At 47.6% G+C, this 18399-nt stretch overlaps 1 protein-coding gene across 3 annotated transcripts in view; it reads right to left on the minus strand.

Moving 5' to 3' along the window:
* Nucleotides 1-15664, minus strand: part of USP24 (ubiquitin specific peptidase 24) — a 101413-nt gene extending 85749 nt beyond the window's left edge. For all 3 annotated transcript variants that reach the window (XM_075832678.1, XM_075832679.1, XM_075832677.1), the window contains exon 1: nt 15286-15664. In XM_075832678.1, coding sequence (XP_075688793.1) covers nt 15286-15534 — 249 coding nt within the window. In that variant the 5' untranslated portion in view covers nt 15535-15664. The remainder of the gene's footprint in view (nt 1-15285) is intronic.
* Nucleotides 15665-18399: the final 2735 nt, after the last annotated feature.

Consider the following 18399-nt stretch of genomic DNA (forward strand, 5'->3'; position numbering starts at 1 on the left):
TTTCAGAAGTTGCCCTAATGGTTGTAAAGGGTTAATAAGTCATGTCGGATTTCTTACAAAAACAATCGCCACACCTGTCCGTGGATTGTGTTTGATATTGCAGTTCAGCTCCATTGAAGGGAATGGGATGCGCTGCAATACCATACACAACCAAAGCACAGGTGTGGCGCTGTTTTGGAAGAATGCAGCCATGTTTTTCTAATCCTAAACAAACCCTTAAAGGGTGACTAAACGTACAAACTTCTGACACGTCCGAAGTTTTGCTTGGTGGGGGTCCGAGAACTGAGACGCCGACCAAAAACGACGCGGCAGAAGTTTCGTTTCTGTTCGACTGTTAATCAACCCCGGGAATCCGTGGTAATCGCTTGGGCGCGGCTTCTGTGCCCGCATGGACACCATAGCATAACTGTAATTCACGATGGTTTAACGGTTTTTGTTCCTATACTGTATATCCATACGTCGCCCATAGGCTAACACTGCAAAGAAAAAGATCTGTAGTTTGTTCTGTTTTTTTTTACTGGATACCTCTGTATGAAATAGCGCAGTCATCTGAATTATTCCATACAGAAAGAAGAAGGTATATCAATGTATGCCAGTCCAACAGATGCCAGAAGGACACCTTTGGCATCCGGCGGGTGAATGGGGGCGTATGGATACGTTCGGCGTATGCGCCGGGAGCTTTCCCCGTCCATACCCAGAATAGACGCATGAACAGGCCCTTACTGGAAATTCACATTTATAGGGCAAACTTGATAGTGCCATAATGTCCCCCTAAACACCTGGCAGTAATGACTGATAACATAGAACAATAGCATTCTGTTTAATAATATGCTATAGAAAGTAGGTAAATCTCTCCAAATCCCATACTGATTACCTTCCAGAGCGATTATTTCTGCTTTTTATGCAAGTACATTGTACAAGTGTGGACATGTTCAGTCTCTTCAGCATTGTGTATAGAGCGATAAACATCAGTAAACAGAAGCGGCATTATAAGCTGTGATTATATGAACCGCCAGATCCTGCAGATCATTGCACAATTATGTCTCACAAATGGAAAGGCATTTAATATACACAAGCCCAGGGCTACAGGAAACGCATGTGTGATTACTCCCTGTCCTTTACCAGTTTACATATAGAATTAATCTACACGTACATATAAAGTAGTTACTGTACATACATTACTTATCCTGTACTGATCCTGAGTTACATCCTGTATTATACTCCAGAGCTGCACTCACTATTCTGCTGGTGGAGTCACTGTGTACATACATAACATTACTTATCCTGTACTGATCCTGAGATACATCCTGTATTATACTCCGGAGCTGCACTCACTATTCTGCTGGTGGGGTCACTGTGTACATACATTACATTACTTATCCTGTACTGATCCTGAGTTATATCCTGTATTATACTCCAGAGCTGCACTCACTATTCTGCTGGTGGAGTCACAGTGTACATACATTACATGACTTATCCTGTACTGATCCTGAGTTACATCCTGTATTATACTCCAGAGCTGCACTCACTATTCTGCTGGAGGAGTCACTGTGTACATACATTACTTATCCTGCACTGATCCTGAGTTATATCCTGTATTATACTCCAGAGCTGCACTCACTATTCTGCTGGTGGAGTCACTGTGTACATACATTACTTATCCTGCACTGATCCTGAGTTACATCCTGTATTATACTCCAGAGCTGCACTCACTATTCTGCTGGTGGAGTCACTGTGTACATACATTACTTATCCTGTACTTATCCTGAGTTACATCCTGTATTATACTCCAGAGCTGCACTCACTATTCTGCTGGTGGAGTCACTGTGTACATACATTATATTATTATCCTTTACTGATCCTGAGTTATATCCTGTATTATACTCCAGAGCTGCACTCACTATTCTGCTGGTGGAGTCACTGTGTACATACATTACATTACTGATCCTGAGGAACATCCTGTATTATACTCCAGAGCTGCACTCACTAGTCTGCTGCTGCAGTCACTGTGTACATACATTACTTATCCTGCACTGATCCTGAGTTATATCCTGTATTATACTTCAGAGCTGCACTCACTATTCTGCTGGTGGAGTCACAGTGTACATACATTACATGACTTATCCTGTACTGATCCTGAGTTATATCCTGTATTATACTCCAGAGCTGCACTCACTAGTCTGCTGCTGCAGTCACTGTGTACATACATTACATTACTGATCCTGAGTTACAGCCTGTATTATACTCCAGAGCTGCACTCACTATTCTGCTGGTGGAGTCACTGTGTACATACATTACATTACTTATCCTGTACTGATCCTGAGTTACATCCTGTATTATACTCCAGAGCTGCACTCACTATTCTGCTGGTGGAGTCACTGTGTATATACATACATAGAGGCACAGGATACACTGTGGCTCGCGTATCTAGGACAGAAACATACACTACCGTTCAAAAGTTTGGGGTCACCCAGACAATTTTGTGTTTTCCATGAAAACTCACACTTATATTTATCAAATGAGTTGCAAAATGACTAGAAAATAAAGTGAAGACATTGACAAGGTTAGAAATAATGATTTTTATTTGAAATAATAATTTTCTCCTTCAGACTTTGCTTTCGTCGCTCCATTTGCAGAAATTCCAGCATTGCAGACCTTTGGCATTCTAGATGTTAATTTGCTGAGGTAATCGGGAGACATTTCCCCCCCCATGCTTCCAGAAGCCCCTCCCACAAGATGGATTGGCTTGATGGGCACTTCTTGCGTACCATACGGTCAAGCTGCTCCCACAACAGCTCTATGGGGGTGAGATCTGGTGACTGCGCTGGCCACTCCATTACAGATAGAATACCAGCTGCCGGCTTCTTCCCTAAATAGTTCTTGCATAATTTGGAGGTGCTTTGGGTCATTGTCCTGTTGTAGGATGAAATTGGCTCCAATCAAGCGCTGTCCACAGGGTATGGCGTGGCGTTGCGGAGTGATAGCCTTCCTTATTCACAATCCCTTTTACCTTGTACAAATCTCCCACTTTACCAGCACCAAAGCAACCCCAGACCATCACATGACCTCCACCATGCTTGACAGATGGCGTCAGTCTCTCTTCCAGCATCTTTTCAGTTGTTCTGCGTCTCACAAATGTTCTTCTGTGTGATCCAAACACCTCATACTTCCATTCGTCTGTCCATAACACTTTATTCCAATCTTCCTCTGTCCAATGTCTGTGTGGCTTTTGCCCATATTAATCTTTTCCTTTTATTAGCCAGTCTCAGATATGGCTTTTTCTTTGCCACTCTGCCCTGAAGGCCAGCATCCCGGAGTCGCCTCTTCACTGTAGACATTGACACTGGCATTTTGCGGGTACTATTTAATGAAGCTGCCAGTTGAGGACCTGTGAGGCGTCTATTTCTCAAACTAGAGACTCTAATGTACTTGTCTTGTTGCTCAGTTGTGCAGCGGGGCCTCCCACTTCTCTTTCTACTGTGGTTAGAGCCTGTTTGTGCTGTCCTCTGAAGGGAGTAGTACACACCGTTGTAGGAAATCTTCAGTTTCTTGGCAATTTCTCGCATGGAATAGCCTTCATTTCTAAGAACAAGAATAGACTGTCGAGTTTCACATGAAAACTCTCTTTTTCTAGCCATTTTGAGAGTTTAATCGAACCCACAAATGTAATGCTCCAGATTCTCAACTAGCTCAAAGGAAGGTCAGTTTTATAGCTCCTCTAAACAGCAAAACTGTTTACAGCGGTGCTAACATAATTGCACAAGGGTTTTCAAGTGTTTTCTAATCATCCATTATCCTTCTAACACAGTTAGCAAACACAATGTACCATTAGAACACTGGAGTGATGGTTGCTGGAAATGGGCCTCTATACACCTATGTAGATATTGCATTAAAAACCAGACGTTTGCAGCTAGAATAGTCATTTACCACATTAACAATGTATAGAGTGGATTTCTGATGAATTTAATGTTATCTTCATTGAAAAAAACTGTGCTTTTCTTGCAAAAATAAGGAAATTTCTAAGTGACCCTAAACTTTTGACCGGTAGTGTAGGTAACACATTTATCAGTGCATTGTAACACTGTGTCCACACGCTGGTGGAAAGAGAAGAAACATTGATAGTTCTGTTACTCGGGAGCAGCCACGTGCAGTAAATGAGCAGGTTGGACCCGTCACACAGGATTCCCTCCAGCTCTTCCGGCTTTTTATCAATCTGTAGTAAATTCCTGACATTTCCTGTTACATAAATGACAATATTTACACGATTCCTCCCAATATCCGGTAACTCATCTAACACGACAGGCGCAGTTTAAGGCTATGTTCACACGGGGTATTTTGCCGAGTTTTTTGACGAGGAAACCGCGTCGCAAAACTCGGCAAAAACGGCCCGAGAACGCCTCCCATTGATTTCAATGGGAGGCGTCGGCGTCTTTTTCCCACGAGCAGTAAAACTGCCTCGTGGGAAAAAGAAGCGACATGCCCTATCTTCGGGCGCTTCTGCCTCTGACCTCCCATTGACTTCAATGGGAGGCAGAGAAAGCGTATTTCTCGCTGTTTTATGCCCGCGGCGCTCAATGGCCGCGGGCGAAAAACGGCGCGATAATCGCTGCGAAAATCGGCGTGCAGGGAGAGGAATATCTGCCTCAAAGTTCCAAACGGAATTTTGAGGCAGATATTCCTCCCCCAAAATACTCTGTGTGAACATAGCCTAAAAGGGTCTGTTTTAGGATATATGTGAAATACTCGGACACCTACTCATCCCACAAATCTTACCCTTCTCCATAACCCTTATAATGGAAAACAACTGTGCATGTGCATAAATCAGCAAATGTTCAATTCCCCTGCAGCGCCGCCAGAGGTCAAGTGAAGTATTACACTGTCCTTAAAAATAATGTGCTGTCCAAGTAAGGCTATGTTCACACTGTGTTTACTATTTTAGCGGCGTATTTCGCCCGCGGCCATTAACCGCCGCGGGCAAAAAAAACCACGAAATACGCTTTCTCTGCCTCCCATTGTCAATGGCAGGTCAGAGACGTAAACGCCCGAAGATAGGGCATGTCGCTTCTTTTTCCCGCGAGCGGTTTTTTCCACTTGCGGGAAAAAAACGCCTTCACCTTCCATTGAAATTAATGGGAGGCATTTTCGGCAATTTTTTGCCACATTTTCCGACACGGTTTTGTCGTAAAAAAACCACGTGTGAACTTACTCTAACTGTCCTCCTGTAGATACTCATCTCTAAGGCTATGTTCACACGCTAAAGTAAAAGCGGCTGTAAAATACGGAGCTGTTTTCAAGGGAACAGCCTCTGATTTTCAGCCGTTTTTTTCAACCACAAACGTTTTTGAAGCGTCTTTTGCGGCCTTTTTTTTGGAGCGGTTTTTATTTTGACCCAATGAAAAACGGCTCAAGAAGTGACATGCACTTGTTTTTACAGGGTCGCTTTTTCAAACGGCTGCATAAAGCCCCCCCGAAATGCAGTTTTTCCCCATTGAAATCAACAGGCAGATGTTTGGAGGCGTTCAGCTTTCATATTTTCAGCCATTTTTCATGGTATTTACGGCCAGAAAAATGGCTGAAAATAAGCCGTGTGAACATACCCTAATAGCGGAGCGTCCTGAACCAGGGACCGCCCTCCATTAAAGGGGTTGCCTAATCTGCAGGGTTAATGTATTATTACACCATGTAACGACTGTCTATGCAACACACGGCTCGAGTCCACCAGAACGGGAGCTGCTCTTACAGAGGGGGTTCCCAAGCCTTATAGGGCATATGGACAGGAAAACAACCCCTAATAATATGGGATTTCTATACCAGACGACCTCATTATAGGGTTTTCTGACCAATATACGGTCGCTCATACATCCTTACACCACGCGCCATTTCTAATCATGTTCCACATTGACTTTTTTGGGTGAAAATCTTTATGTCAACACGTTCATGTCCTCATTGGCGCCACTCACATCTATGGGTGTTGGGCGAGCCTTGCAGGGTGCCTCCTGTCCAATAATGCCCATGCGCATGTCTAATTGATCTGAAGACACTGGTTGGCCTATCACGCTGAATACGTGGCGACGCGTCCCTCTGTCGTCCTGCAGCCATGTGACCACAGCAGCCTGTGATTGGCTGCAGCGGTCACGTGGGATGAAACGTCATCCCAGGAGGCCGGCCTGGACGAAGAAATGCAGAATTCTGGGTAAGTATAAGATATTAATTTTTTCTTGAGTTGCGATTTTTGCAGCGGAATCGCTGCTTTTCCGGCACAAAAAAACGCAACACCTGCTATTTGTTGCAGGTTTCACCAGCCCATTGAATTCAATGGGGGAAAACCCGCAACACAAAAGCAGCGATTACACAAATACAATCGTAATGTTAGTGATTAAGAAACCGCAGGTCAATTTCGGAGCGGTTTTCCCGCTCAGCATTTGTGCAGCGTGTGGATGAGAATTGTACAAATGTCATCCACGCTGCCGCTACCGTATTAGGCTCCATGCACCCGAATGTAAAATCGCCTATAATTACGGTCCGTAATTACAGTCCCATTCATTTCTATGGCCGACGGACACCTTCCCGTATGCCTCCGGGAGGATGTCCATGCCATAGAAACCGGCCCAAAATATAGGACGTCCCATTTTCTTATTTTATGGATGGTGCTCCTATCCGTTATAATGGGAGCAGAGCCCGTAAAAATGGCCGCTTACGGGTCGTAATTACGGGCACGGTCGCGTGCATGGAGCCTTATGCTGCAGATTTTCCGCAACTAAATCTGTTGCAGAAAATCTGCAGTATTTGCTCAACATGTGAACTAACCCTTAGGCCGAATTCAGACGACCGTATTTCAATGGGGCCGTTCGCAGGGCCGTTGTTTCCACGGTGTGAAGGGTCTGTTGAAAAATAGAACATTTGCTACTTTGTTCCGTTTTCACAGATCCATCCATAGACTCACCGCACGGGCGCAACTCGGAGGTGAAATATTGCCATTTTTCACGTCCGAGTTTCCCCACATCCTTCTGAATTCGGCCTTAGGGCCAGTTCACACGGAGTTTTTTGACAAGTTTTCTTTAAGCAAAAAAACGCATCGGAAAATGAGCCAAAAAACAGCCGAAGATGCCTCTCATTGATTTCAAGGGGAGGCAGAGTTTTTTTCCCTGCGAACGTAAAAACCGTCTTGCGGGAAAAAGAAGCGACGTGCCCTATCTTCGGGTGTTTACGTCTCTGACCTCCCATTGACATCAATGGGAGACAGAGAAAGCGTATTTCGTAGCGTTTCTTGCCCGCGGCGCTCAATGGCCGCGGGCGAAAAACACTGAGGATAATGCAGTGAAAAACACGGGTGTGCAGGCAGAGCAAAATCTGCCTCCAAATTCCAGACGGAATAACAGGGCCTTATTTAGGGCGGTTTTACACGGCAGTTTCTGATGTTTTTTTTTTTTAGCCAAAGTCAAAAGTGGATCCAGAGGAAGGAGGAGAAGAATTCCTTCCTTTATATTTCCCATTTTTTTGCATTCTGCTTTGACCTTTCCAAAAACCGCCGTGTGTGAAACCGCCCGAAACCTTCTGCTCCCAAACCAACCGGCATTAAATCAACGTGGAGGAATCCAGCAGCGATGCGCTCGGGTGGGTTAAATGGCCGATCTATTGTATCTCATTACCCGGCTATGGAGCGCAGGTTAATTATTAAGCAGCGCGCCCTCTGTACGGCCAACGGGGTGACACTTAGCAGCAGGTAATGGCCATTATCGGCCGTCCATGGAGGGAGCAGGGGAGATGTCTGGAGAGATTCCTGCACTTGTTCTGACCCTAATAGACTCTAATGCCGGTACTTTATTCAATGTCATTAGGCCGTGTTCACACATTGCAGTCAAAGCACAGGTTTTCCCTTGATTTGCAGCAATTTTGCAAAAATTCAGGAAAATAAACAGAATTTTTACCCACCTACACCGAAAATCTTAAGCTATTATTAAGGGGAAAAATTCATTATTATCTAGCCCTAATTCCCTGTAGTAGAGTTTGATACACTTTCCAGTCTTTACCTTCATCCTGAGCCTCCTGGTTCATGAACATTAAGGCAGAGCAGGCATGGGAGGGGAGGGGAAGGTATCCGGCCTTATTTGACATTCTGGGTTTGTGCAAAGCTGGGTCTCAACCTCTATAACCAATGTCATGCTGACAAATAGTGGGAGAAAACACTACCAAACATCGGACTGGCAGCGATCAATTTCTGGCAACGCGTCGTCGCAGGAAAAACGTCCAGCGCAAAAACAAATACAAGAGGAGGATGTGAAAGGTCAAAAGGATCCAGTTCTGTCCGGACAGTTAGGAAATTTCGTTCATGACGCAGCAGGACAGACGTTACAGTGTGCCAGACAGGGACGTCTACAGCAAGCGAAACAGCAACACTAAAGTCTGCAGCGCTATAATAACGTAATAAACGGACTATGACCTGCAGAATTCTCTATTTACTTCTGTACGGTAGATAAATACTGGTGTATAATATGGATAACACGGTGCCGGTCACATGACATCCCCGCAGCAGCGGATTACCATCAGGTCACCATCACGGAAGCTGCTGCAGGCTGGACGGTCTCTGCGGGTTCTGGATGGTGGAGAGCGGCGCAGGTGAAGTTCACCGTATTATTACCGCCGACTGGAGGCGTCAGCAAGAGGACAAGATCTCGCGGGGAAAAGCTTCCACCGACACACGAGAACGACTCCGAGACAATCAGATTACCCAAGAGGAAGGGGAAACCTTAGAATTCAGCGCACGCCCCGGAGACCAGTCCTGTTTACACCCGATAAATCCAGACAAACATGTGAACAAGTGCACTAAAGGATACAGAGTATATATGATATAAAATATATAGCGGATAGTTGAAAGTTGACAGAAAAAAATAAGATCTCTGCATGCGGTCAGTGAACAGAAAAAGGATTGCTTAAATCTAGCGTAGAATAACGGTCATGACCTAATAATTCTCAAAGCGGAGCGTTTGTTACAATTGTATCCAGTCTAGACAATCTGAGCACAAATCTCTCATCTGTCCTGATAACTTCCTACAATGTATCAGTCCAGGTAACAAGTATCAACTCGGAGCCCAATGTTGTTTTTGCTTCAGGATTACAGAGAAGGGGTCACAATTGTAACAAACCATCAGCTGCGTGAAGTTTTAGGGTATGATCAGTTTTCTGATGCTGTTTATGACGCGGAAACCGAATAAAAAAATGGCTGAAAACGCCTCCCAATGAAGTCAATGGAGGCGTTTATTCTTCAGAAAATAAAACGTTCGCGGGGAAAAGATGCGTCATGCTCTTTCTTCAGGCGTTTCTGTCTCTGACCTCCCTTTGACATCAATGGGAGGCCGAGAAAGTGGTTTTCGCAGCGTTTTTGCCCACAGCACTCAATGGCTAGTGTTCTGCCGGCAGGTCAAAGTCTGCCTCAAACAGATTTTTCTACCTGCAAAAGATTCCGTGTGAACAGGGCCTAAGTTCTGCAAAGGTTTTATTTGGTCTCTGAAAGTAAACAAGAATGCTTCTGTTCACTGACAGCAAACCAAAATGTAGAAAATGGTGAGGAATTGAAACAGTTTATTAGAAAGTTGCAGAACTTTTAATTATACAAAGATTTAGATTAATTTACAGAAAACTCAAAACTCATTGAGCCCGACGTATCCGTAGCGCGATCCTAGCATATGAGGTTCGGTTACATGCACACGACCGTTTTATTTTGCGGCCCATACACAACGCATCCATTGTCCGTTTCTGCAGTCACTGTTATCAATGTGCCCTCGGGGGCCGTTCCATATGTCCGCTATCACGCTCTGTATTACATTTGTATGTCAAACGTTTTCACGGATCCTCAACGACCGGAAACCATGTCAATAGATTGTCCCAACGCACAAATAAGGTCACATGATCCTTGTCGCCTAGCAACTTCCCGCAAAACACGGACGGCATTTGGATAAGAACATGGATGGCATCTGTGTGCGGTCCGTGGTTTTCACGTCGCCATAGACTTAAATGGGCGAGACCGAGACAAAAACACGGACGGGAATAGGAATTGAACCTACTGCTTTGAATTTTGCAGCCCGGTCCCACGACCCCACACGGATCTGTGAAAAACGTGGTAGTGTGCGGGGGGCCATAGAAATGAATGGGTCAGTTAAAAAAAAAACAAATATCACACTGACGAAAATAGCGGTCGTCTGCACGTAGCCGCACAATATTCTCTAGTGGGACCTTCTTTTTCTGGCTGCAGATGTCCCTGGACTCCAGCGAGAGACAAGTCAAAATCAAATCGCATCGGAAACAACAGACGTGCCTGAAGGTGCCAGAAACCGAAGAAATCAGCAGAGCCGCCGCCACTCCTGTCCGCAGCCGCCACTCCTGTCCGCAGCCGCCACTCCTGTCCGCAGCCGCCACTCCTGTCCGCAGCCGCCACTCCTGTCCGCAGCCGCCACTCCTGTCCGCAGCCGCCACTCCTGTCCGCAGCCGCCACTCCTGTCCGCAGCCGCCACTCCTGTCCGCAGCCGCCACTCCTGTCCGCAGCCGCCACTCCTGTCCGCAGCCGCCACTCCTGTCCGCAGCCGCCACTCCTGTCCGCAGCCGCCACTCTTAGGGTATGTGCACACACATTAATTACGTCCGTAATTGACGGACGTATTTCGGCCGCAAGTCCCGGACCGAACACAGTGCAGGGAGCCGGGCTCCTAGCATCATAGTTATGTACGACGCTAGGAGTCCCTGCCTCGCTGCAGGACAACTGTCACGTACTGTAATCATGTTTTCAGTACGGGACAGTAGTTCCACGGAGAGGCAGGGACACATAAATATGATGCTAGGAGCCCGGCTCCCTGCACTGTGTTCGGTCCGGTACTTGCGGCCGAAATACGTCCGTCAATTACGGACGTAATTAGTGTGTGTGCACATACCCATATACTTAGGTCTACGGAGGAGGGAGGGGCTGCCGGTATATTTACCACCATGTCTCTCAAACAAACGCAAGAATCAAAAAAGACCCAATGCAGTCATTTCCTTTACACCTCCTCCAGGGACCGGCACCCGGCAATGTGAATGGGGCCAGCGACATACTCCGGAAAACACACACATGTAATAAATACATTTTATAATCCACAACGTGTTCATTATTGGCGGACTTTATGCTGAAAAGTCGCAGATTGAGGGAATTAGTTGCAAGAGGCAAATGACCACAAAAAAAAAGAAATATTATGAAAAACGTCAAAACATTCTGCATGGACAAACCCTGAAGCGCACATTGTATATGGAGGATTATCAGCGGGTACTTCACAATAGAAATCATTTCTGTGTCCACAATTCCGTGCTCTGAAAGCAACACATAGCTCTGTTCATCCTGAGCAACCTGATTCAGGAAAACAATGCCAGGACTACAGTAAAGACTGACACAGCACAGTAGTAGTGACCGGCCACATAATGAAGCTGACCTATGTGCCAATCATGGTCTGTGGAAAGCTGAGTGACAGTTCTTATAGTGACTAGAAGACTCGTCAGGCCGTGTGACATCCCCGCACATGCGAGTAACCAGACGACACTCCTCTATTAATAGTCCATGCAGCGCACACAGAAGCGTCACCAGGGCGGCCGCGCAAAGTCAGCACCTTCTACAGACAGAAAGTCACTGCCTCATCCCGGCCATACACCGAACCACAAAACAGACACCAGCCCTAAACTCGAGTTCTGTACAAAGGCATGGTATTGTTCCCTGTTGTCAGCCAATTGCAGGCTAGGGAAAGCCTGACTGTGGTGTTATTCAATAGGACAACTGACGAGAATGCTAGAAAACTCCCCATGATCCCAACTTTATGTCCAATACATCATATATGTGACTGATATCAGCCGCTCCTCTTATATCACTCCATCACTATTATATCCTCCAGAGACATTACATCATATATGTGACTGATATCAGCTGCTCCTCTTATATCACTCCAGCACTATTATATCCTCCAGAGACATTACATCATATGTGACTGATATCAGCCGCTCCTCTTATATCACTCCAGTACTATTATATCCTCCAGAGACATTACATCATATGTGTGACTGATATCAGCCGCTCCTCTTATATCACTCCAGTACTATTATATCCTCCAGAGACATTACATCATATGTGACTGATATCAGCCGCTCCTCTTATATCACTCCAGTACTATTATATCCTCCAGAGACATTACATCATATGTGTGACTGATATCAGCCGCCCCTCTTATATCACTCCAGTACTATTATATCCTCCAGAGACATTACATCATATGTGTGACTGATATCAGCCGCTCCTCTTATAACACTCCAGCACTATTATATCCTCCAGAGACATTACATCATATGTGACTGATATCAGCCGCTCCTCTTATAACACTCCAGCACCATTATATCCTCCAGAGACATCATATGTGACTGATATCAGCCGCTCCTCTTATAACACTCCAGCACTATTATATCCTCCAGAGACATTACATCATATGTGTGACTGATATCAGCCGCTCCTCTTATAACACTCCAGTACTATTATATCCTCCAGAGACATTACATCATATGTGTGACTGATATCAGCCGCTCCTCTTATATCACTCCAGCACTATTATATCCTCCAGAGACATTACATCATATGTGACTGATATCAGCCGCTCCTCTTATAACACTCCAGCACTATTATATCCTCCAGAGACATTACATCATATGTGACTGATATCAGCCGCTCCTCTTATAACACTCCAGCACTATTATATCCTCCAGAGACATTACATCATATGTGTGACTGATATCAGCCGCTCCTCTTATATCACTCCAGTACTATTATATCCTCCAGAGACATTACATCATATGTGACTGATATCAGCCGCTCCTCTTATATCACTCCAGTACTATTATATCCTCCAGAGACATTACATCATATATGTGACTGATATCAGCCGCTCCTCTTATATCACTCCAGTACTATTATATCCTCCAGAGACATTACATCATATGTGACTGATATCAGCCGCTCCTCTTATAACACTCCAGTATTATTATAAGCTGCAGACTTGATGTGTAGTAGCCCTTTAATTTAACACTTTGGTATCTATCCCCAGGTATCAGTGATTCCAGCAGCCGGTAACTCACTAATGGCGCCAAGTATTCGCACAGACCAATCAGATTACGGACGGCGCTGAGCTGGTCTTAGTTTAAAGGGATTTATGTCAATGATCTGGATGTGATGTTCTCCGGTCTTCACACTGCACGGATATTAGGAAATGAGATTATGTCCGCAGATGATCGCCATTTTCCTGAACGTCTTTTTATCATAAACCATTTGAGGCCCTGGAATGATTTCGCCACCGACGCTGCTCTGAAAAGAATGATTACATAACGCACGGGTCTACAGCCTGTTGTGAAACTACAACTCCCAGCATATTGCAGCAAGACACCCTTTCAATGAGTGGGAAACGGGATATTCAATGCAAAACAAACTTTATTCATTTGTGCAGTCTGCAGCTCCCAGACACTTGTCTGTTTCCTCCCCGTACAGCCGGGGTCGGCCATCTCTGAGGTTTCACTGATGGGGAGGACGGCCGCGGGAGCAGAAGTAGTCACCACATCCAGGAGAGGCCAGCGGTGCGACCGGCAGGATACATGTGGACTCCCTGGTGACATTTTTAATGCTCAATTTCTTACAAATATAAAATTACAAAGTACTTTATTTTAAAGCCGATCTACAGACTCCGCCTCCCTAATTAGGCCCCTCCCCTCAGTCTATGTGCGCCAGTTTCGCGATCTTCTTAATGGCGGTTGGTTACTTGGTTTATAATCAGTGTCCTTACTGTAATAGAAATCACCTCTCCATGTACTGACCCTGCTGAGCGGATTATACACAGCAGCCAATGTCAACAAGCAGAGATGCAGTGTAAAGCATGGAGGAACAGCATCCTCTGATGAGCAGCGTGGTGGATTTCAGACTACAAGAGACACCAACAGTGGAGCGAAGCGGAAGTCACTGAATATAGCGGTAAAAAAGCACCCAAAAGAAGAGACAGATTTTTCTATAGGAAATGTATATATATTTATAGACCCCCAGACTGTGTGTCCCCCCCCCCTGACCACAAGACTCCAGGATCGCAGGGAGAAACCATGACCCCCCCCCATGAAAGGCTGAAATAGAAAAGATGACAGATAAGGACCCTATGAATCCCCCCACAACTGATAGTCCAGGAGGTGACCCCAAGAATGACTGATGGAGCAGAGCCGAGCAAGTAGTACAGTATGTAACACGCCATAAAAAGGAGAAACCGCTACAGGGGCCCCCCCCAGAAATGACAGCTACAGGGGGGGGGGCACCCCAGGAATGACAGCTACAGGGGGGGGGAACCCCAAAATGACAGCTACAGGGGGGGGGGCACCCCAAAATGACAGCTACAGGGGGGGGGGGGGCCACCCCAGGAATGACAGCTACAGGGGGGGGGGGCCACCCCAGGAATGACAGCTACAGGGGGGGGGGCCACCCCAGGAATGACAGCTACAGGGGGGGGGGCCACCCCAGGAATGACAGTTACAGGGGGGGGGGCCACCCCAGGAATGACAGCTACAGGGGGGGGGGCCACCCCAGGAATGACAGCAACAGGGGGGGGGGCACCCCAGGAATGACAGCAACAGGGGGGGGCACCCCAGGAATGACAGCAACAGGGGGGGGCACCCCAGGAATGACAGCAACAGGGGGGGGGCACCCCAGGAATGACAGCAACAGGGGGGGGGCACCCCAGGAATGACAGCAACAGGGGGGGGGCACCCCAGGAATGACAGCAACAGGGTGGGGGCACCCCAGGAATGACAGCAACAGGGTGGGGGCACCCCAGGAATGACAGCTACAGGGGGGGGGGCACCCCAGGAATGACAGCTACAGGGGGGGGGGGGCACCCCAGGAATGACAGCTACAGGGGGGGGGGGCACCCCAGGAATGACAGCTACAGGGGGGGGGGGCACCCCAGGAATGACAGCTACAGGGGGGGGGCACCCCAGGAATGACAGCTACAGGGGGGGGCACCCCAGGAATGACAGCTACAGGGGGGGGGCACCCCAGGAATGACAGCTACACGGGGGGGGCACCCCAGGAATGACAGCTACAGGGGGGGGGGGCACCCCAGGAATGACAGGTCTAACCCCAATGACTGACAGATAAGAGGTAATAATGGGGTACACAATCCCTGCCCCATGTGACAGCGTCCCCCTCCCCCGTCACACACATGGCGGAGCAGTTTGACAGCTCCGTCCTCCTCTCACCTCGGGCTCCACCACCTCATGGTAGGCGGGGGGCGGGTCGAAGCCTGTACTCCTGCCGCTGCCGTCGCCCCGGGAGCCGCTATCCATGGGCTCATAGCCGTAGTCCAGGCCGGGCCGCTCGTTAGTCAGCAGAGCCACCGCCTCGTTAATATCGTTCTTGGCCAGGCGCAGGGCCTTGCGGATGGCGCCCGGGTCCGAGAAGCCCATGCAGAGCAGCGTAGTCATGTGCTGCTCCTCCTCCGTCTCCATGCTGCAGCCTCCGGGGGGCCCGGCCCGCTCCACGCACCGGGAATCACGCTCTACGCCTCACGGGAAAGCGTCTGTGCGCCGCCATGTTGACTGGCAGCCCCTCACTGTCCGCCCGGGACACGCCCACACTCCGCTAGAAACGAGGGAGGAGTCAACTCTGTCACCTGACCGGATCACGTGATCGAGCAGTGAAGGACTGCCATCTTGTGGCTGGAAGAATGCATTGTCAGCTGGGTGTGGCACGTGATGGAATCATGTGACCCGGAGGCGTATAACGATATCCATGTTGTGGATGGCACAGCTGGGTGTGGTCCATGATGGCGGCCATGTTGTGGGTGGCAGAATGGTGGGGATTTTCGCATCTAGTCCACATGTTCATGATTGCTGCAGGGAAGACTGTGATCCTGTAAACAGACCATCCAAGATAGGAGCTCAGCTAAACCGTTAGTGGGGTGTCTGTCGACAAGCTTGCTGACTGTTTCCAATAACAACCAGCAGAACAATTGACAATAGATTATGCTAAATAGTGTAAATATCCGTTCCCTAATATACACCGTTATCCGGATGGATGCAGAACACCGGCTGCCATTTATAGTCCCCATGGCGGTGGCGTAGTATTAGAAATCACCGGATCTATTATCAAAACCTTCAGTCACCATATAATACGTGATCACGCTGAGTCCCCAGAAGGAGAGCTGCTCCCCGAGAGTCCCTCCCCCCCTAATAGAAGGATGCGCCGGGTGGAGAATTCCTTTAAGAAATGAAGTTTTCCCGATGGTGGCGCCGCCTAGTGGAGCTTTACACGATCAGGAGGATTGATAATAGATTGTGAAACTACGGATCACTCCTGCCCCCGCCCGGCACCACACACTTGCGATACCTCCCATTCTATTCTTCCACATAGACTCTGTTCACACCTGCACTCGTATTTCCATCGTTCTCTTCTGTCATAAGAATAAAATAACGTAAGTGCCGTATGCGCCAAATGACAGAGACGAGTGGCGTGGCAGAATCCGTTGACTGTAATGGTTTCCGTAGTATCTCCTTTATTTTGCTGTACATAATATCTCTGCTTGCTGCGCTATTTTTGACGAAATCTGTGACAATTCCCTAATGCAGACTCTGGTGCAGATGTGAACACGGCCGTATGTGGTAATATTTTAGGGTCTCTTCACATGGTCGATCTTTACATCTGTCGACTGCGCTATTGAGTCCGTCAAAAAGATCGTAACCCTGTCACAAAGGTGACAAACGGAAACCACTAGCCAAGTTTCTGTCACCATTGAGATCAACGGTGATTCAAACGGAAGCTATGCTTTCCTTTGAGGGGTTCTCCTGACAGAAACCTCAGACGGAACTCCTGAGCTGAAGGACAACGCTAATGTGAACAGGGCCTTACTGAAGACTGCGCTCAATGTATCAATCTATGTACTGAGTGTCCCCTACTGGCTGCAGGTAACTATGGCTGTATGACGCAAATCAGCTGCAGTGACCCCAAAACTATCACAATCACCGTGTTCCCATAACAGCCACAGTCCCCCCATACCCATGACAGCCGCAGTACCCCCATATTAATGACAGTCACAGTGCCCCCACTGTCACGGGTCACTATTAGAAGGAATCGCTGTTATGTCTTCACGTCTACTGTTACTGCTTTGTGTCCGTCAGTGCAGGCGGCGTACATTCCTCTGTGATGATGCAGTCAGTACTCAGCGCTATGAAGGCTTCATTCTTGGAGGGGGTTCGTGTGAGTGACATGTAGCAGAGAACCTGCACAGACCGCGGTATCACATGACAGGCGCAGGAGATCCTGGCCCGCGCTCCCCACCGACGCTGCTGACATCGCTGCTCTGTCCAGGTTTTGCTGACGTTTTGATGAGGGAAGCCTCTTTTTCGCAGGCAGTTATTCCGCCCATGCTGCGGAGTATTTACTTTGCCAACGCAGTGATTGCTGGCGGGCGAGCTACTGCTTCGAGTCACAATTCTGTTCAGAGAGCCGAGTGCTGCGAAAACACAATATGCACCAAAATTACATAGACCTCAAATACGGGGGCTTCCAGAGAACATTCACATTACCGGGGGCTTCCAGAGAACATCCAGATTACCGGGGGCTTACAGAGAACATCCAGATTACCGGGGGCTTCCAGAGAACATCCAGATTACCGGGGGTTTACAGAGAACATCCAGATTACCGGGGGTTTACAGAGAACATCCACATTACCGGGGGCTTCCAGAGAACATCCACATTACCGGGGGCTTCCAGAGGACATCCACATTACCAGGGGGCTTAAGGAGAGCATCCACATTACCGGGGGGCTTCAGGAGAACATCCACATTACTGGGGGCTTCCAGAGAACATTCACATTACTGGGGACTTCCAGAGAACATTCATATTACTGGGGGCTTCCAGAGAACATCCACATTACCGGGGGCTAACAGAGAACATCCACATTACCGGGGGCTTACAGAGAACATCCACATTACCGGGGGTTTACAGAGGACATCCACATTACTGAGGGCTTCCAGAGAACATCCAAATTACCAGGGGCTTCCAGAGGACATCCACATTACCGGGGACTTCCAGAGAACATCCACATTACCGGGGGCTTCCAGAGAACATCCACATTACTGGGGGCTTCCAGAGAACATCCACATTACCGGGGGCTTCCAGAAGACATCCACATTACTGGGGGCTTCCAGAGAACATCCACATTACTGGGGGCTATCAGAGAACATCAAGATTACCGGGGGCTTACAGAGAACATCCACATTACTGGGGGCTTCCAGAGAACATTCACATTACTGGGGGCTTCCAGAGAACATCCACATTATCGGGGGCTTACAGAGAACATCCACATTACCGGG

Source organism: Rhinoderma darwinii, chromosome 7 (genome assembly GCF_050947455.1).
Source record: "Rhinoderma darwinii isolate aRhiDar2 chromosome 7, aRhiDar2.hap1, whole genome shotgun sequence".
In the NCBI taxonomy this organism is placed as follows: domain Eukaryota; kingdom Metazoa; phylum Chordata; class Amphibia; order Anura; family Rhinodermatidae; genus Rhinoderma; species Rhinoderma darwinii.